Source organism: Rhizomucor pusillus, assembly GCF_041956525.1.
Source record: "Rhizomucor pusillus strain CBS 183.67 unplaced genomic scaffold VTP01scaffold_8, whole genome shotgun sequence".
Taxonomy (NCBI): domain Eukaryota; kingdom Fungi; phylum Mucoromycota; class Mucoromycetes; order Mucorales; family Lichtheimiaceae; genus Rhizomucor; species Rhizomucor pusillus.
In genome coordinates this window covers 181082-197470 of record NW_027192150.1, presented here as the reverse complement: position 1 = coordinate 197470, position 16389 = coordinate 181082, and the positions used below count along the sequence as shown (strand labels likewise).

Here is a 16389-nt window from a genome sequence, read left to right as displayed (position 1 = left end):
TCAGACCTTCCTTCCGGTATTACCGATGATGCTAGAGGGGTTTTTCTATAAAACCCGCCAGTCTCTCCGCTGATTGTCCCCTTGCTCTTCTCTAAATTCAGCGCTGCCATGATCTCGTCAGGGCGAAAGAAACCATTCTTGCTGAAAATCAGAGCCTCCAAGCTGTATATCTCGGCGACGATAGCCTTTGGGCTATTCGTTGATGCAAGTAGATCACATGCAATGGGAAATGTAAACTTGACAGACTGATTGACTGTGCTTTCATTGCTATTACAGATGATGATATACAGTATCATTGTGCCCATCAGTAAGTAATTTTAAAACAACCTTGGATTGCGTTTCCTGACTCAGATATTTTTCAGTGCCGTTTGTCATTGATGCAATCCATCAAGGCAAATCGCCCGAAGACAGCTCAGGGAGCTCTCCATACAATTCCACTGAGGGTGGTGGTGGCGGCGTATCTGGGGATATCGGTATTCTCCTGGCGCTTTTTGCCGCCGGTCTGATTGCTGGATCCCCCATCTTTGGTTATTTGGGTAGGTTTCCGCGTGCTGCAGTTTGAATGTGATTTTTTGATCACAGATTGATCCGAGTAGGCGATAAGATGTTACACAGACAAGTACCAATGCTTTTTGGCATGGCTACGTTACTCGGCTCTGTGTTCCTATTTTTGTATGGAACCAAGTTTTGGATGCTTATTCTGGCCCGATTGCTTCAGGGTTTGTCTGACGCATGCATTTGGACGTTGGGTCTATGCATTATTAAGGATACCTATCCTTTGGGAGAGCTTGGGACTCAGGTATGTGGTCGTGGATATTGATCCCCAATTATTTTCTTTTACTCAAATTCTGTTTGTTTTTTTCTGAAGATGAGTCGCGTTGTGGTTTTTCACACGGTGGGTATGGTGGCAGGTGCACCTGTAGGAGGTAAGATAGAGTTTAGTCTTACTTGACACGATATGCTAAATCGGGATACTCGAACCTCATAGGCGGTAAGAATCATGAAGCTTCTGCACCGACGGCTATTTGCCTTTGAATGGAAAAATTCACGCTTTAAATTTTCCCATGATTCTATATAGCTCTCTACCAGTACTATGGATATCGCGCACCGTTCTACTTTTGTATTGCAATTACTGCCCTCGACTTTTTGTTACGTTTGATCTTGGTTGAACGTCGGAATCAGCCACCGGAGTGGTTTGAATCATCCGAACCCGAAAAGTTTGAAAGTCGAACAGAGCCCGCTAGAGTCGAGGATGGCACGAGATCGGATGCTTCAACCGTCCGCGACAGCAGCGTTGACGACCTGTCCGTGACAGACCCCGAGAAGAGCCAAAAGGCTGATGTTAACATTCTCCGCTTGCTAACACAACCTCGCGTACTCGCTGCTGCTCTGATAGCCTTTGCGCACGGTGTAGCTTTCAATGTGTTTGAAGTAAGCCGAAACCAATTGATTAATCGCATGAATATATTGAACTTATAGGATTCTTGCAGCCTACTATGACAGTGCATCTGGCGACCGAGTGGAATTTTGAATCAAGCATGATCGGTCTGGTATTCTTGGCCCAAGTTATGCCGGCTTTCATCGCCACGCCTCTCTATGGATGGTTGTATGATCGTTACGGCGGCAAAGTGCTATGCTCCGTTACAGCTCTTGCATGCGCTACCGCGACGATCTTGATGGGAATTCCGCGTCACGACACCGCAGGAGGTGTTGCTCCTTTGATAGTTTTGTTTGCTATTCAAGGCTTCTTTGCATACGGCCTCATCGTTCCTTGCTCTCCAGAAATGGCACACGCTGTTGATAAAATGAACAACGGCGGGGATGAAGGCTCTGCTCGTATCTATGCCATGTTAAACATTGGTTTCGCCGGTGGTATGTCCTGAACATTTGACTTCAAGAATATCAAGGCTTTTCTCTCTTAACCTTTCATTGCTATCGTATTAAATAGGCGCACTGGTTGGTCCTCTGGCTGGTGGATATATCTACGACAGCATTGGTTTCTTTTGGCTCTGTGTCATCGTTGCTTGCTTCTTGTATGCCTCTGCTCCTATCGCTTACTGTTTCATGGGCGACAAGATCAGCATGTTTGCACTTGGCAGGCTGTTCAAACGCAAAGGCAGGCAATAGCCTCATACGAGGCGTATACATGTATACAATTTATACCACCATCTATGTAAACTGTAGCTTCTAATTAACCTGGAGAAAAGAATGATTTTCTCTATTGTACGTTCCTTTCCGAACAAGTTCAGATTAATCTACTAAACACGCTCTTTCTATTTACGACTTGTATTTGACATTTAATTTTAAGTAGAATGCAAAGGTTACAAATCGTGTTTTTGATTTCAATTTCATTAGTACTACTACAAACATGGATAAATACATGTATGTATCACATATTGATATACGTATACAAACTGGTTTTGCAGTGGTTAGTAAGGGATATTGAAATATTCAAGGGTCGCGCGCGTTTGGTTGACGATGAACTCCTTCACGCCAGACATAGCAATGTGGCCAGTTGGACCATTCACAGCTTGCATGAAGGTTATATTAACTAGATCTGGAGAGTACATGTCTTGTGTCGTAGCGTTATCCACGGTTGGAGGCATTCCTTTCGAAATATCTTCGAGGCTGAAATTGCTGCTGTCTGCCGACGATCCGAACAGATCTCCAATATCCGTTAAATTGAATTCAGAGAAATTGAACTTGCTCATGCGTGGCAGTGTGAGATCCCATTCAACGTCTTCAGTAATCATGGAGACAATATCGTCGATGTAAGGGAAACTGACGTTCGGATGGAGCAGGTGCTGAGCCATATCTCGCATGTAATATTCGAAACGCTGTTTCAACTCGGGAATTCGAACGATTTGCTTCGTAAGAGGACGTGTCTGAAAACCTGGGAACGTGCTGTAGTTGCCTGACAACATATCCGAAAGCTTGCCAAGAGTGATACCAAGCGTCGTGTCTACATCGTTAGGTACCCAGATGAATCGCTCAGAGTCAGGATGCTCCTGATAAATGTGGTAATTGTCTGCCATCAGGATGTAACCGTCCGAGAATCCTAGTAAAACTTCGAGTGCAATGCTATGTAGCAATATGTTAGTTACTGTGCTTTTACGTTGTATCAGTTATGCATTTTACGTACTTTCGTAGGAAACTATCAACGTCAAGGTGCCGGTCCCACGACGGGATGACATCCTTGCCTTCTAGAGGAGTCTCGATGTTGAGGAAGCGAGTCAAGTTCACGAGAGGCTTGAAAGTAGGGTCTCCCTTTCCAGGATCGACTTCGATGCTGTAGGGTGCATTTGCGTATGCTGTTTCGTTGTCACCCACATAGCTCAAATCTGGGAGTTGACCGTATTTCACATAATTGAATGGGCTGGATGCAGCTTCGAACATTCCTCCTTGCACGTAATCTTCGTCTCCGTTTGCAAATTCGTTCCTCAGCCAGGATTTCTTGAAAGGTTCAATCAGAGAAAAGAGACCGGCTGGCTGGCCATTGACGTAGACACTACATCGTACTTTAGTTAGCCAGGGTTGTGCTTTGCACTGCATCAATCTTCCTCACTAACCGGATATATGAAATGTGCGTTCCTGGAAGACCAGCAGACTCGACCATATTGTACACAATGTTTTCTCGTATATACGAACGATCGGCAGCCATGGAACGGAACTTGAGGTGGCTGTAACCATAAAGATCATTTCCTTCACCGAACTCAGCATTGTATGAAAGTTTTGGCATAAGCAAGGTACTGCGTCCTGACAGTTTCAGTTTGACATCTTTGCACGTCAAGACTTGATCTGGGCTGGTTCAGTTTTTTACACACGTTAATCATATGCACTAAAAGAACCCCGATGAGCCCTTTACATACCTGATGTAAGTAACGTTGGTCGTGACCTTGATATCGTCAAAGATATTTGTATGCATGCTGTCGATTTCCGTTTGATTTCCTTGGAAATGGATAGTGGGAATAATGCCTGGACGGTGCAGATCACTTGTGATCCGGTTGATTACCGGCAAATCCTCGTATACTTTTGGAAGCTTTCGAATACTCCATGTGTTTCTGGTGCGGTTGTAGAACTCATTTGGCGTATCATCTGACACAGGTTCACGAGTGAAGGATTCTCGCTCGAGAACTGTACGATCTTGCTTGATCTTCGCATAATAGTAATGATGCTCGGCTGCTGGAGCTTCGCCGACGTGTAAAAGTCGTGCGTCGTCAGTTGATGGTGAAAGAGGATATACGTGGTCATCGACAACAACCGCCGCAGAGCTGCCGCCGTCAATGGACGTAATGACACTGTAACTAACGTTCTTGGCTTCTGCGATAGCAGCAGCTAGAATACTTGCAGCAGTGTAAAGTCCTGATGTTTCGTGTTAGAGACAATCGGTGGAGCATATACTTGAAGAGAGGTACATATTCACCTAGAAACTTGAGGTGCATGAAAAAGGGCGAATTAATAATGAGGAACAAAAGAAATGTTTTGAATCTACTAAATGTTTATATAGACGATCTGGGAATATCGGTCTCGGTAGAATGTTTCTGCTGAGCATTTTCTGTTGCTGCTCAGGATCAGGCACAACCAATGACAGGCAAGCCTTGGCACTACCTGGCATGAGCGCCACCAAAAGCAAAAGCAATTTTTCGTTACTGCGTACATGCAAGTTTCTGCGGAGAATCCAGATTTGACGTTGCACAGAGAGGCGCTGCATGCAGCCGACAGCACTTGAGCACTTGTGAGAGCCGTCATAAATCCCTCAAGATCCAATGCTTATTTTATGTTTCCAAATTTGTTACTCTGGCGACAGGGTAAGGGGAGAGGCGCAGATTACCAAAGAAAAATACTCCCGATTTTACGGCCAAAACGATTTCCTCAGATTATTGGCTCAAAGTGTTTCTGAGTCAATCCTTACAAACTGTCTTTTATTAAACTAATCCAGAAGATGTAATATTTGGTACGTGAGGTCGTTGCGGTCTTTAAAGTACTCCATGGTATTGTGTGCTTGCTTGTTAATGAATTCCTTGACGCCTGCTAAAGAGATGTGATGTGTATGCCCATTGATAGCTTTTTCAAAGCTTACAGAGTCGGTGTGTCGAAGCTGAAAATCAATTACTGTGAAAAGATCCATCGTTGAAGGCAACGCAAAAAACACTTGAAGGAAATTGTAATGATCATCTGCAGGCGTGTAGTCATCCTGAAAGGTCAACGAAAGCCTTTTGGATAGGCTCAGGCTGGATACATCGAATTTGTTCATACGCGGCAGGGAACGATCCCATCCAACGTCTTCTGTAATCATGGCTACCGTGTCATCGATAAACGGGAAACTGACATCCGGATTCAGCAGACGTTCTGCCATGTCCTTGACGTAGAATTCAAAGCGCTCCTTAAGCTCAGGAATGCGTACAATCTTTTCGGAAAGCGGCCGACTATCGAAACCGGGATAGTTGTTGTAGTTTCCTGACCACAATTTGGAACGCCTGGCTACTGTGTTTCCAAGGCTCATATCCACGTCGTTTGGCAACCAGATAAATCGTTCAGAGTCTGGATGCTCTTGATAAATGTGATAGTTATCTGTCATTACCAGGTATCCATCCGAAAGTCCTAGCAACACCTCCAATGCAAGGCTTCAAATAAAAAATATAAGCTTTACATTGGACATATGTACATAGGCACACTTCCATCGAGCACATACTTTCGAAGCATGCAATCGACATAAAAATGCTTTTCCCAGGCTGGGATCACGCCCTTCCCGCTCAAGGGTGTCTCCTTGTTGATAAAACGTGTCAAACCTGCGAGAGGTTTGTGTGTAGGTTTGCCTACGGCGGGATCAACTTCGATGCTGTAGGGGGCGTTTTTGTAGGCAGTTTCATTTTCACCCAGGTAGCTCAAATCAGGGTAGGTTCCATAGTCAAGCCTGCTGTATGGGCTCATTGCACCTTGGAACATTATGCCTTGCTGATAGCCTTTGTCCCCGTTTCCGAACTCGTTTCTAACCCAAGATTTCTTGAATGGCTCTATCAATGCAAACAGGCCGACCGGCTGGTTGTTGATAAAAACACTATTTAAGTAGAATGTTAGCAGCGGCGGTTTACATTACACGATATTGCTGTTTCTTACCGGATATATGAAATATGCGTGGCTGGAAGTCCAGCGGCTTCTATCATGTTAAACACCACATTCTCGCGGATGTAGGATGGATCGCTTGCCATAGCTCGAAGCTTGATGTGGCTGTAACCAAAGAGATTGTCTCTGTCATCAAAATTGGCATTGTATGATAGCTTTGGGTTTACAAGGGTGCTTCGACCGGAAAGCTTCAGCTTGACATTTTTAAATGTCAAGACTTGATGGAGGCTGTTGAATTACCAAAATTGTCAATGTGCGATTCAGTTTCCAGGGGTAAACCCTTCTCTTAAAATACCTTATATAGGTGACATTAGTCTTCACTTTAATATCGTCAAATATATTTGTATGCATTTTATCGAGCTCTGCCTGGTTTCCTTGGAAATGGATAGTAGGGATCTCTCCAGTGCGATGTAATTCGGTCTTGATGCGCTTGATGGTATCAAGGTCCTTGTAAACTTTGGGAAGCTGCCGAATGGGCCACACGTTCTTGCTTCGGTTGTAAAATTCGTTTACAGTTTGACCCTGAACAGGTTCTCGAGTAACAGCCTCTCGCTCAATTACAGCATTTTGCTTCGTCCTTGCATAGTAGTAGTACTGCTTCGCTGCAGGTGCTTTGCCAGAATGTAACAAGGTCTCGTTCTCCGCGACAGGAGACAGTGGGTATACCTTGTCATCCACAACTACAGATACCGAGCTGTCACCATAAGTCAGGGCAACGACGCTGTAGGTAACATCCTGAGCCCATGCTTCTAACACAAGTGCAACAAGGACAATTGCCACAATGGATAATCCTATTCAATAACGAACATTGTAGCAGCTGCATATATGCGAATCGATGGCTGCAGTATGAAGCGTGAAATTTACCAGTTAAACTAAATCGCATCTGGAGAAAGAGTCGTTCTAAGCTCCTTTTGGAAAGCTTAACACTATTTATCCCCTATAACACTGCCAAATCCGGAGCCCTCTTGTGTATATGTACACCACTTTTGAATACACTCCTGTCAGGTCTCGAAACTCCGTAATTTTGTAACCTTTCCCGAAGGATATCCTAGCACTCAAAGAAATAAAAAAGACAGGAAGAAGAATAAAAGAAAAAAGTAATATGATGCTTGTAAATACATTTACAGATTTACCGATTCCTCCTCTCCCTCTCTCTCTATTCCAAAACTTCCTAAACGATGACCTTGATGGCGCTGCAGACATCGCGAGGGTGATCGAAACGGGGTGCCGTGGTTGAACATTGCAATTATGTCAAGTCCGGTGTTGTTGCCACCTGCTGTCGTAAACCATTTCCTTCTGTTGCCACACACGGAAGAGGATATTTGAATGTGTACTCAGGACCGATATTACTATCCTTTTAATGCCCTTGATGCCCTCAATCATACCCTGAACAATTGGATTAGAGAGGTTAGATGTAGCAGAGTTGCCCGTAATTTCTTCTTATGTAGTTCGACAAGTCCTGTGCAGACTTGCTCGCTAACATGAGTATGCCAATTAACTTCCCTGCTACATGATATACGCATAAGTCTTACGATAACGTTCCTTTATTACCAGGATTTGCCTGTTTTTTTTCTCTTTTTTGCTATATCCGTACCACCATGTTGCGTGAATATCACTCAACTCCTCCATATTCCCTGTAAGGAAACTCGATCCGAGCATCCCCCTGATCTGCCAACGCATACATTCAAAGTGATCCATGTTAACTGCTATGTTGAAAATAGTACACTTTAACGCGAACTTTAAACTGTGTTTGGCGATGGGAGATTGACCTGCACAGAGAGTATATTGCGTCAAGAAACGTTGACTACATCAAAACTTGTATAAACAATTCAGAAGCTTATCTTTATTGGTAAACGTGTGCGTGTGAGTGTGTGTGAGAGAAGAAAAAAAGAAGACTATAAACGAGGGAAGGTAAAAAGAGACAACGGGAGACATAGGGGGAAGGGCGAGGGGAAACATTTGCGGGAAAGATTTCGAGTGCAGGGTAAGGTGGATTGTCTTATGAAAGTAAGAAACTGTTCTTTCCTTCTTTCATAGATGTCAAAAGGCGTTGTAGCATGACCTCCTTGGAAGAATAATCCGGCATCTTCAAGTAGTTTGCACAGGTCATGACAGAAGGCAGATAGTCATCAGGTTGCAAAGGCGGCTCGGACGTTTTGCAGACAACCGTGAATACAGGGCGCATGGCCTTCCATCCTCCTATCGGTAAGCGAGGACTTCCCGTCGTAAATTGAAGGAATTCCCGTCTCTCTTCTTCCGACATTTCGGACAAAATACTGAGCAAGTTTTTAATCGAGGCACTCTCCATCGTGAAACCATGATCCGCTTTGATAGCATCGGCGAGCGCTGTAAAATTTATCGAGTGAGTTATTGAAGGTATTGCTGATAGGGTATATTCACACTTACTGGCATAGCTCCAGTCCTCGTTAGCAACTCCAAACAATGACACTAGTTCTTGGTATGTGAGAAGCTTTAGGTCGTCGATGGCAAACAAAGCATTGAAACCACTGCGGAAGGCATCCATCTGCTTTGCAATGCCAGAACCAGCAATCATGTCCTCCAACAGTTCAATGTACTCTTCAACGTTGTGGATGGTAACAGGGATATCATCTCCGCCCTTCTTTAACACGATATCTGGCTCGCCTGGTAATGTGAAATCGAGACATAGATCCTCGATTGAAGCATCGTTCACACGGATTTCTGACAATGCCTCTAGTCGAGCCTCTGGTGTCTAAAGACAATCATAAGTAAATGTTTGATACGCTACCATCCTCAGTGCATATGCCTACCAAATTCTTGTCTGCATTGATCGCTTGTTTCTTCTCGATGTACGCGCGCAATTTCTGGATTGATTTGCCAAGAACGGGATCGATATCCTTAAAAAGTTACAGATGTAAGCCATCCAAGTTTGAATTTATAAACATACAAATCAACTTGCCATGATCAGCTCGTCGCTGGGAGGCTCTCGTCCCAAAGCAACTTTGAAGAATGCAGGGTTGAAAGGAATATCGATGATTCGGAAATCAAGCATAGCTTTTGCCATAAACTGGCCCAAAGTCTTGAAGAGATTGATTACTTTCTTCTGTGCTTTTTGACTGCCTGTCAGCGGCTTTGGGAACAATCCCTGCAATGTCGATACGTATTCTCCTTCGCTTGATTCATCCCTCCACATGTTGATCGATTTTTTGCAGAACTCTTTGGATGTGGCAGCGTAAAACTCGAGCGTAGGACCGAGACCGGTACCTTCTTCGCCCGAATATTCGATTTCCAAAACAGATTGCGAGCTACCGAATAAATCCAGGATCTTGATGGCCGATTCTAGCATTTGTGCACGCATGATTCTAACTTTTTGCCGTTCCATTCGACCTAGCACAGGCTGCTGTTGCTGTTGCTGACTTTCATCACGCTGGCCATTGTTGCGCATCTGTAGACTTTGCCATCTAGCAATAAGCCGGGAATATCCAAACGATGTACTCTGTATAAACAAGTAACGTGTTTCGAATGGGAACAGGAAAGGCGCCTTGAGCATCAACCAGTAAGTCCAATTAGGCAAGCATGAACTTGCCACGATAAGAGGCTCTTCCAACTGGCGGTTCATTTTCGCGGTGAGCTTGCGATTAACAAAGTCCTGTGATAGCAATGCTCCTTCTCCCTTGTTGATCCATGTCTGTGATATATCTGCTAAAACGGCGAGTAATTGGAGTACACGGGAGCACACCGAGTCTTCTGGCAATTCAGCAGGTCTGTCGATATTCGCCAGCTGCTTTGTACTCTCAGATGAAGAAGGTGCCTCTTGAGAATCTTGCGACTCGTCAGTAGGTTCCCATACTTTCTCGTAACGGACAGGGTAAGACATGACCCAAATGTTGCGGATGGACGACGAAGATCGATTCGTTTGCATCTCGTACTGATGTACTGCGCCGTACACCGTTGTATCATTGGATACTAAGGTATCCTTAAGATAGAATTTGATGCGCCATTTTCCAGACCGGCCGCGCAACGCTGAGGCGTAAGACTTCTTTTGTTTCTTAGTTTCTTTCTTGTTGCGACTACGTCGGGTAGCACTCTGAGAAGACATTTCTTCCTCGTCCTCCTCTGGAACTTGTCCGTCGCTGTCTTCAAGCATCTCGTGCTCCTCATCCTCAGTATCTTCAAGATCCATATTGTCTGCTTCGTCATCGGCAGCTGTATCCTTGGCTTCATCGTTATCAGTATCTTCTGTTTCTCCAGATCGACCAGATTTAGACATAGGAGGTGCACATGAAGTATTACCAATTCGTGTCAGCAAATATTCTTCAAGTACTTTGAACGTCGCAACGGCGTGAGTTGATACCATCAGATGCTGGTATTCTATAGGTATATCGGGTCCTTGACCTGTCAGACGTAGCCGAAGTTGCTTGGCAAGCATGCTTGTTGGATTGCGGAAATTCTCTCCCAATGCTGACGATTCCAAAGGCGTCACAACATCGAAGGGCTCAAAGCGGTTAAGTAGCTCCTGTAGGCGCAAGACCAGCGTCCGTATAGGGCTAATTCCTTTGCCTTGATCCATTTGCTGGAAGAACAACTTTCGGAATACTGCACGTCTCTGATCAACGGAGCTAACATAGGTATCTCCAGACTCGTTCGTCAGATATTGCAAAAGAGCATCCATCAAGCCGGAATTCATGAGTTCAAAGCTACTGATACCCATAATGGATTCTTGCATGTAAGTCTTGAGTTCGTTCAAGGCCGATTCGGCGACAGAATCCTTTCCAGCTGCCTCTGCGAGCTTTTTACTAATCTTGCGGATCTCATCCAATGCATTGCCCGATTTCTTAAAGTCTTCTTCCATACCCATTGAGCGATACTCTCGAACAAAGTTTTGCGCAAGCTGGATAATGTACCGTCGCGTGGAACCACGACCAAGACCCTTTTCCTGCTGATCTGGAGACGCTTGAGGGCTTGCTCCACCTAATCGATGTCTCAGCAATTTGTGAAGTTCAGCACGGTCCAGGACACGTCGTCGAGCAGCCATCGTGGCAGACAAGGATTTATCGTCGTCGTCAGCCTTGTCGTCCTGCTGTCGATTCGTCGAGCGTTCATTGCTGCTCTCTTCCGTCTTTCTGCTACTGCCATCATCATCGCTGCTTTCCTCCAGGCGGCGTGCTTCCCGCATTGCCCGTAACAGAGCCGACGTGGCACTCGTATCGGAACGGTCGTTGTTATTGTCGTTGCTGGATTGCCGCTGATCTTTGGAATCATCGTTCTGGTTTTCCTCGGTCAACGATGCATTTGCAATGGATTCGATTTCATGCAGGACGCCTTCTCTTTCGAATAGGAATAGATAGACTTCTGGTATCTTTTGTATGAGCATTTCGGCTTGATACAAGGCATCAATAACCAGTGATGCATGTTCTTGTTGGGCGAGAACTCCAGCCAAAAATGTTGAAAGTGGTATTTCCTTCAAAACATGCTGCAAAGTCTCTGGATTCGAGAAATGGATAATTTTGACCAATATATGAGTGGCGAGTTGTCTCACTCGGATATTGACTGTAGATGTGTATATTTCCAACAGAAGCGGTATAAGTGTACGTCCAATATGTTCCAGTTGATCGGCGTTTTCGGCGAAGTGATCAATTCTGGGATCAGACTCGTTTGCCTCGGGAGTATTGTCTTTTACGATTTCAGCCGCTTTCGAAGAACGTGTACGAGTCGACACAGGTTCGTCTTCTTTGAACCGTTTGCTGCTGAACAAGCCATCTAATATATAACGTAAGCAAAGATGTCATATATGTATGTGTAAAAGAATAGCACATCTACGCACCTTTAGGTATAGGAGGTAGCACATCCACGAAGATCCTCATGATAGCATGGATTGAATCCCTCCATTTACTGTCGATTGAGACGTCGGTGACAGCTGTATCGGACGAGCCTGTTGTAGTGCCAGTCAAGACTTGGTACAATGTATCGATTATTTTCAGCTTGTAGAGTTCAAAGCCCAGTTTTGGTGAGCTCTTTGCAGCAATGCGATGCAGACGTAGGATATCAGCAAAAGTACCAGGTCGCACAGAATTGACGTTGCCCGGAAGGGGTATGAGTTCCATCGTTTTCTTGAGCAATTCGACAGAAACAGCTTTTTCCAAATGCTCGCGGCTGCTACGATAGCTTTCTGCCAATCGAACCCAGCAAAGGCAAGTCAATTCGACGACGGTTCGATCAGGGTATGTGACAGTGTTGAGGATCGTGGGCAGAATCTCTTGGACTTGGGAATATGAATCCAAATCTACTCCACGCATACAGTTTGCTGCAGTGCGCAAGGCAGTTCTTTGAGAATGGATGCTGAAGAAATCGAAATACATGAGCGTTGCACTGAGACCACCTTCGTGCACGACAGCTCGCGGCAAATGGCTGGCAATTTTTTCCAAAGCCTACGTTGAATGTCAATAGCATTGTATAAATAAAACGAGGTATTTGCTGTGCTTACGCTGAGTGCTTGCTCCGCCAAATCGATGTATTCAATGGACTTGAGTTTTTGACACAAGACACCGATGGCACCGTGATAAACCAAACTTGTGACCGCCGTCGGCATTGCATCAAGAAGGTTTGAAATACAACGACATGCCAGCAAGGTCAACTCTGGATTGCCACCTCCGAGACCTTCACTCATCGCCAACGCGAGCATCATATCGTCGCTCATGTCCATTCCGCCAGCGCCGAGGTCATTAGGTCCTTTCATGATACGCACAAGTTCTTTGACGAAGCTATCACTTGCAAAGTATCCCGCCAAGTTGTCTTCGCTGCTGACAGATAGGATCTCGGCAAGCTCTTGAAGTGCAACGAGTTGCATAGTCGGCTCATCGTTCTTTAAACTCGTTAGAATGGATCGCAGACGTCCAGTCATATCAGACATGAGACCGCCAAAGGACCCCTGAAGATGCAGACCGAGGCTGCGACGCACTCGGGCGAGTTCTTCTTCCCCTTCGTCGTCGTCCATATCTTCATGGTCATCCTCGTCGTAGTGTTCTTCTTCGTCGTAACGTTCACGGTCCCAAGATTCCTCTTCGTTTTCTGAAGCTGCGTCGTCGTAGTCTACGTGATCTCGTCCCTCGTTTTCTTCGTCCTCTTCTAATTCTTCATCGTTATTTCCAAAGAAGTCAAAGTAAGAAACGGGCGAAGGCTCAACATCGGAATCAGGATTGTAGTCCATGAGCTCTTCAGGGTCAGCTTGCTTCTTTGGCTTTCGTTGTTGGATTTGTTTTCGTTTCGTTTCCCTGATTCGGAAAGTTCTAAGTGAAAATGATCGGGACGGGTGTTGCATTGTAAAACTTACTTTTGCTTTGATGATGATTTTTTGGAAGAACTCGAATCCGGCTTGCTAGCTTTAGCCTTTCCTTTCTTTTTAGCATTGCCATCTTGGTCTTCCGACTCCTCGGCGCGTCTAGTTTGACGCTGGGAATTCGCTTTTGATTTGGATTCGGATTCCAGATCCTCCTCTGACGACTTGTTTGAAACGGTACGTGCAGTGCTGCGTTTGGTCTTGGCAGTTTCAGCCTTATCGTCTTTACCCATCAGCTTTTTGGCGAGTCTAGAGGATTGACGCTTTGTAAACCTGATGCGTTTGGAAGAAGTTGCCTGTTCTGTTTGTTTGCGCTTTTGAGAAGATCTAAAGAAAGATTTTATGTAAAAGATATTTAATGGGAAAATTGGCAACAATGTTGAGGAATGGTATGAAAAATATTCACCTTCCACTGGGGCGACTGGTGGTGCTGCTACTACTCCCTGGGGTTACTGATTGTCGCTGCAAAGATGATTCAGAAGCTTTGGATGAGGACACAAGTGGAATTTTTCTGTTCCTTAAGTTGTATCGCTCGGTTTCGTCGCTCTGTGTGTTGATCGAATCAGCAAGAGTGTCTGTTTGGGGAGTAGAAGGACGCCGTCTGGTGCTCTCTGAACGTTTGGGCTTCTTGGGCAAATGTTCCATATAAGATGAGCGAAACTGGTAATATGGACTTTGGTGCGCGCAGATCTGTAGAAAACACCTCTAATCCAACAGCCCTTCTTGATACAAACAAGGGAAAACGAAGGTGAGACTGGTGTTATCCGCCGGGTGTTGTCAGCAAAGTCGTTCGTGACAGTCGTTGGTCGTCGGTCTTCCGTTTTGCAAATGCTGCGTGACGAGCACACAATCCCATTTTTGGACCCTTCTTTCAATGCCGCTGCTCCCGCCGTAGCACCGTGGCACCTTCATCCTGGCGCCCGCTGGCTGTGTTCTCCGCTCCCCAATGCATAGTCGTCCTCTATGATTCTAACTGCTTTCCAATATGCTAACTATGAACAACAAGGCACTTGTACCAGCATTCGTTGCTTACAAATCCATGATATTAATTACTTTAATTATTTGAAAAAGAAAGAAGAAACACTTCGACAACATATGCTTTAATAGATTTAAGCAGACTCTTCATTCTCACCGCGCTTCTTGAGGACTAGTGGTTCACCAGTGATACGCTTCCACAGATCATGCACGTCGTCGCATACGGTTTCAAAGTGGGAAGTGGCATCGTAAGAGCGAGAGATGAAGACCTGGTCATTTGTGCCATCCTCTACAGGGACTTCCAAGGGGCTGACCGATACGAATCTAGAGCACATTACGTCAGAAACAGTATTCCCAAACGATACATCCGTATACTTACTTGTCATGAATAGGGCCAAGGAGGTTCAATCCAGCCTCTATTTCCTTCTCGGGGGTATCGGTTTCTACAATGGTGGAAACGATAGCCAAGTAGAAATCTTTGGCACACACCATGTGAGCGTTGCTAACGCAAGCGACGTACACATCATGCTTGCGACCAATCTGGTTTTGGGGAATCACGATTTGGACGGAATCAATGTTGTTTGTGTTTGGAATAGGATGCGTCAGGAAGCAGATGGCACGGACAACCGAGCCGATTCTCTTGACCTTGGTGGGAGCATAAGAAGGATCGCAGATAACTTTCTTTGCACGGACAATCTCGTCTCCAGATTTGACGCCCGTGACCTTTCCACTTTCATCGTAAACAAGTTCATCAATCTTCTTATCCAACATGTAGGTACCACCGTAAACAGCACTCAATCTTACAGAGACACAGAGAGACAGAGAAAGTTAGCAGCGAGGCAATACTAAATGCCAAAGAAAAGCACTACCAAGTACCTAGCGAATGCCTGAGGCAGATCACCGAGACCATACAAAGGATAAATGTATGGGGACTTGCCGTAACGCAAAACTGAAGCGGCGTAGAGACGAATCTTTTCGATGGTGTCTCGGGCAGGCAATTGCAAGTAAGCGTCATCGAGATGCAACGCCATGGCATGACCTATATCATGGTTGTCAGTAGGAAACCAGGGTATATAAGGGGCAACAAATCCAACTTACCAATGAAATCCTGGGTGCCACTGTCCAAACCGAACTTTTTATAAACGGTAGCCATATTATCGGTATCGATGTTCAATCCTTGCAGGGTCTTGTCAGCCTTTAATTTTCTGTGCGCATGCTCATCACTTACCTTGATGAGTAGAGGGATCTTCGTCATTCCATTTCTGTACCCATTCAAGGAACTTCTTCATGCGACGCTTTTCAAAGATACCCATCAAAGAGGAAGTAAGTGCCTCAGCTTCAGTTGAAGGGACCTTTGCGATCTTTCCGCCTCGGTACACAAAGGATCCAGAAATTTGCTTGAATTCAAGATACTTTGTGACATCAGTGTAAGTCAAGAAGCGTACGATCTCGCCGTTTGCCATCATGAACTTTGGAATCAAGTCGATATTCCAGTCGCGGTCGCGGCCTAGTTCTTCGGGTACTGGCTGACCAGGTCTGAACTTGTTGAAGAGCTAACAGCAGATAAATAGTTTTAAAAAACCTCATGCTGGTAGATGACAAGCTTCTAAACGTACCTGAGTCAAGTTGAGAGAAGCCGACTCACCACCGTAGTAGTCATTGCGGTCCATGTGCAAGACTTTCTTGCCATCAACGGAGAGCAGACCTGACAGGATACACTCGGTCAAGCCGGTACCAAGTACAATAACGTCGTATTCTTCATCCTAAAGGGAAACGTGGGTTCAGTCATCTACCCGGTATGCGATAGATTTCCAGCAATGCCTACCATGTTTCGAAAGAAGGGGTTTGCCGGTGCAGTGAAAGCAAGCGCTGCACCTATTACCTAACACGGATCGTCCTCATTTCGTAACTTTGAAACCCAGCTAAAAGAGTAGTGCTTCCTCGGACATGATGCACGTCAATTTATCTTCTTTCCT

General features: G+C 45.2%; 5 protein-coding genes across 5 annotated transcripts; 1 reads left to right on the top strand and 4 right to left on the bottom strand.

Moving 5' to 3' along the window:
• Positions 1-276: 276 nt before the first annotated feature.
• VTP01DRAFT_10054 (uncharacterized protein) lies at positions 277-2127 on the top strand (the record flags this gene model as incomplete). The annotated part of the gene is made up of 7 exons (XM_069378374.1): positions 277-307; positions 363-536; positions 597-799; positions 943-991; positions 1079-1431; positions 1491-1872; positions 1949-2127. 7 exons carry the CDS (start codon positions 277-279, stop codon positions 2125-2127), a joined length of 1371 nt encoding a protein of 456 aa, XP_069239479.1.
• Positions 2128-2429: 302 nt separating this feature from the next.
• VTP01DRAFT_10053 (uncharacterized protein) lies at positions 2430-4442 on the bottom strand (the record flags this gene model as incomplete). Its single annotated transcript, XM_069378373.1, has 5 exons — positions 2430-3081; positions 3143-3508; positions 3570-3803; positions 3870-4362; positions 4424-4442. The coding sequence occupies 5 exons, from the start codon at positions 4440-4442 to the stop codon at positions 2430-2432; spliced, it is 1764 nt and encodes a 587-aa protein (XP_069239478.1).
• A 488-nt stretch (positions 4443-4930) lies between these two features.
• Positions 4931-7006, bottom strand: VTP01DRAFT_10052 (uncharacterized protein; the record flags this gene model as incomplete). Its single annotated transcript, XM_069378372.1, has 5 exons — positions 4931-5624; positions 5693-6058; positions 6118-6351; positions 6419-6914; positions 6988-7006. 5 exons carry the CDS (start codon positions 7004-7006, stop codon positions 4931-4933), a joined length of 1809 nt encoding a protein of 602 aa, XP_069239477.1.
• A 1116-nt stretch (positions 7007-8122) lies between these two features.
• On the bottom strand, positions 8123-14083 carry VTP01DRAFT_10051 (uncharacterized protein; the record flags this gene model as incomplete). Its single annotated transcript, XM_069378371.1, has 8 exons — positions 8123-8469; positions 8530-8854; positions 8913-8999; positions 9062-11862; positions 11927-12530; positions 12587-13373; positions 13433-13765; positions 13845-14083. 8 exons carry the CDS (start codon positions 14081-14083, stop codon positions 8123-8125), a joined length of 5523 nt encoding a protein of 1840 aa, XP_069239476.1.
• Positions 14084-14547: 464 nt separating this feature from the next.
• Positions 14548-16241, bottom strand: VTP01DRAFT_10050 (uncharacterized protein; the record flags this gene model as incomplete). Its single annotated transcript, XM_069378370.1, has 7 exons — positions 14548-14737; positions 14793-15212; positions 15290-15452; positions 15512-15589; positions 15642-15966; positions 16030-16176; positions 16239-16241. The coding sequence occupies 7 exons, from the start codon at positions 16239-16241 to the stop codon at positions 14548-14550; spliced, it is 1326 nt and encodes a 441-aa protein (XP_069239475.1).
• Positions 16242-16389: the final 148 nt, after the last annotated feature.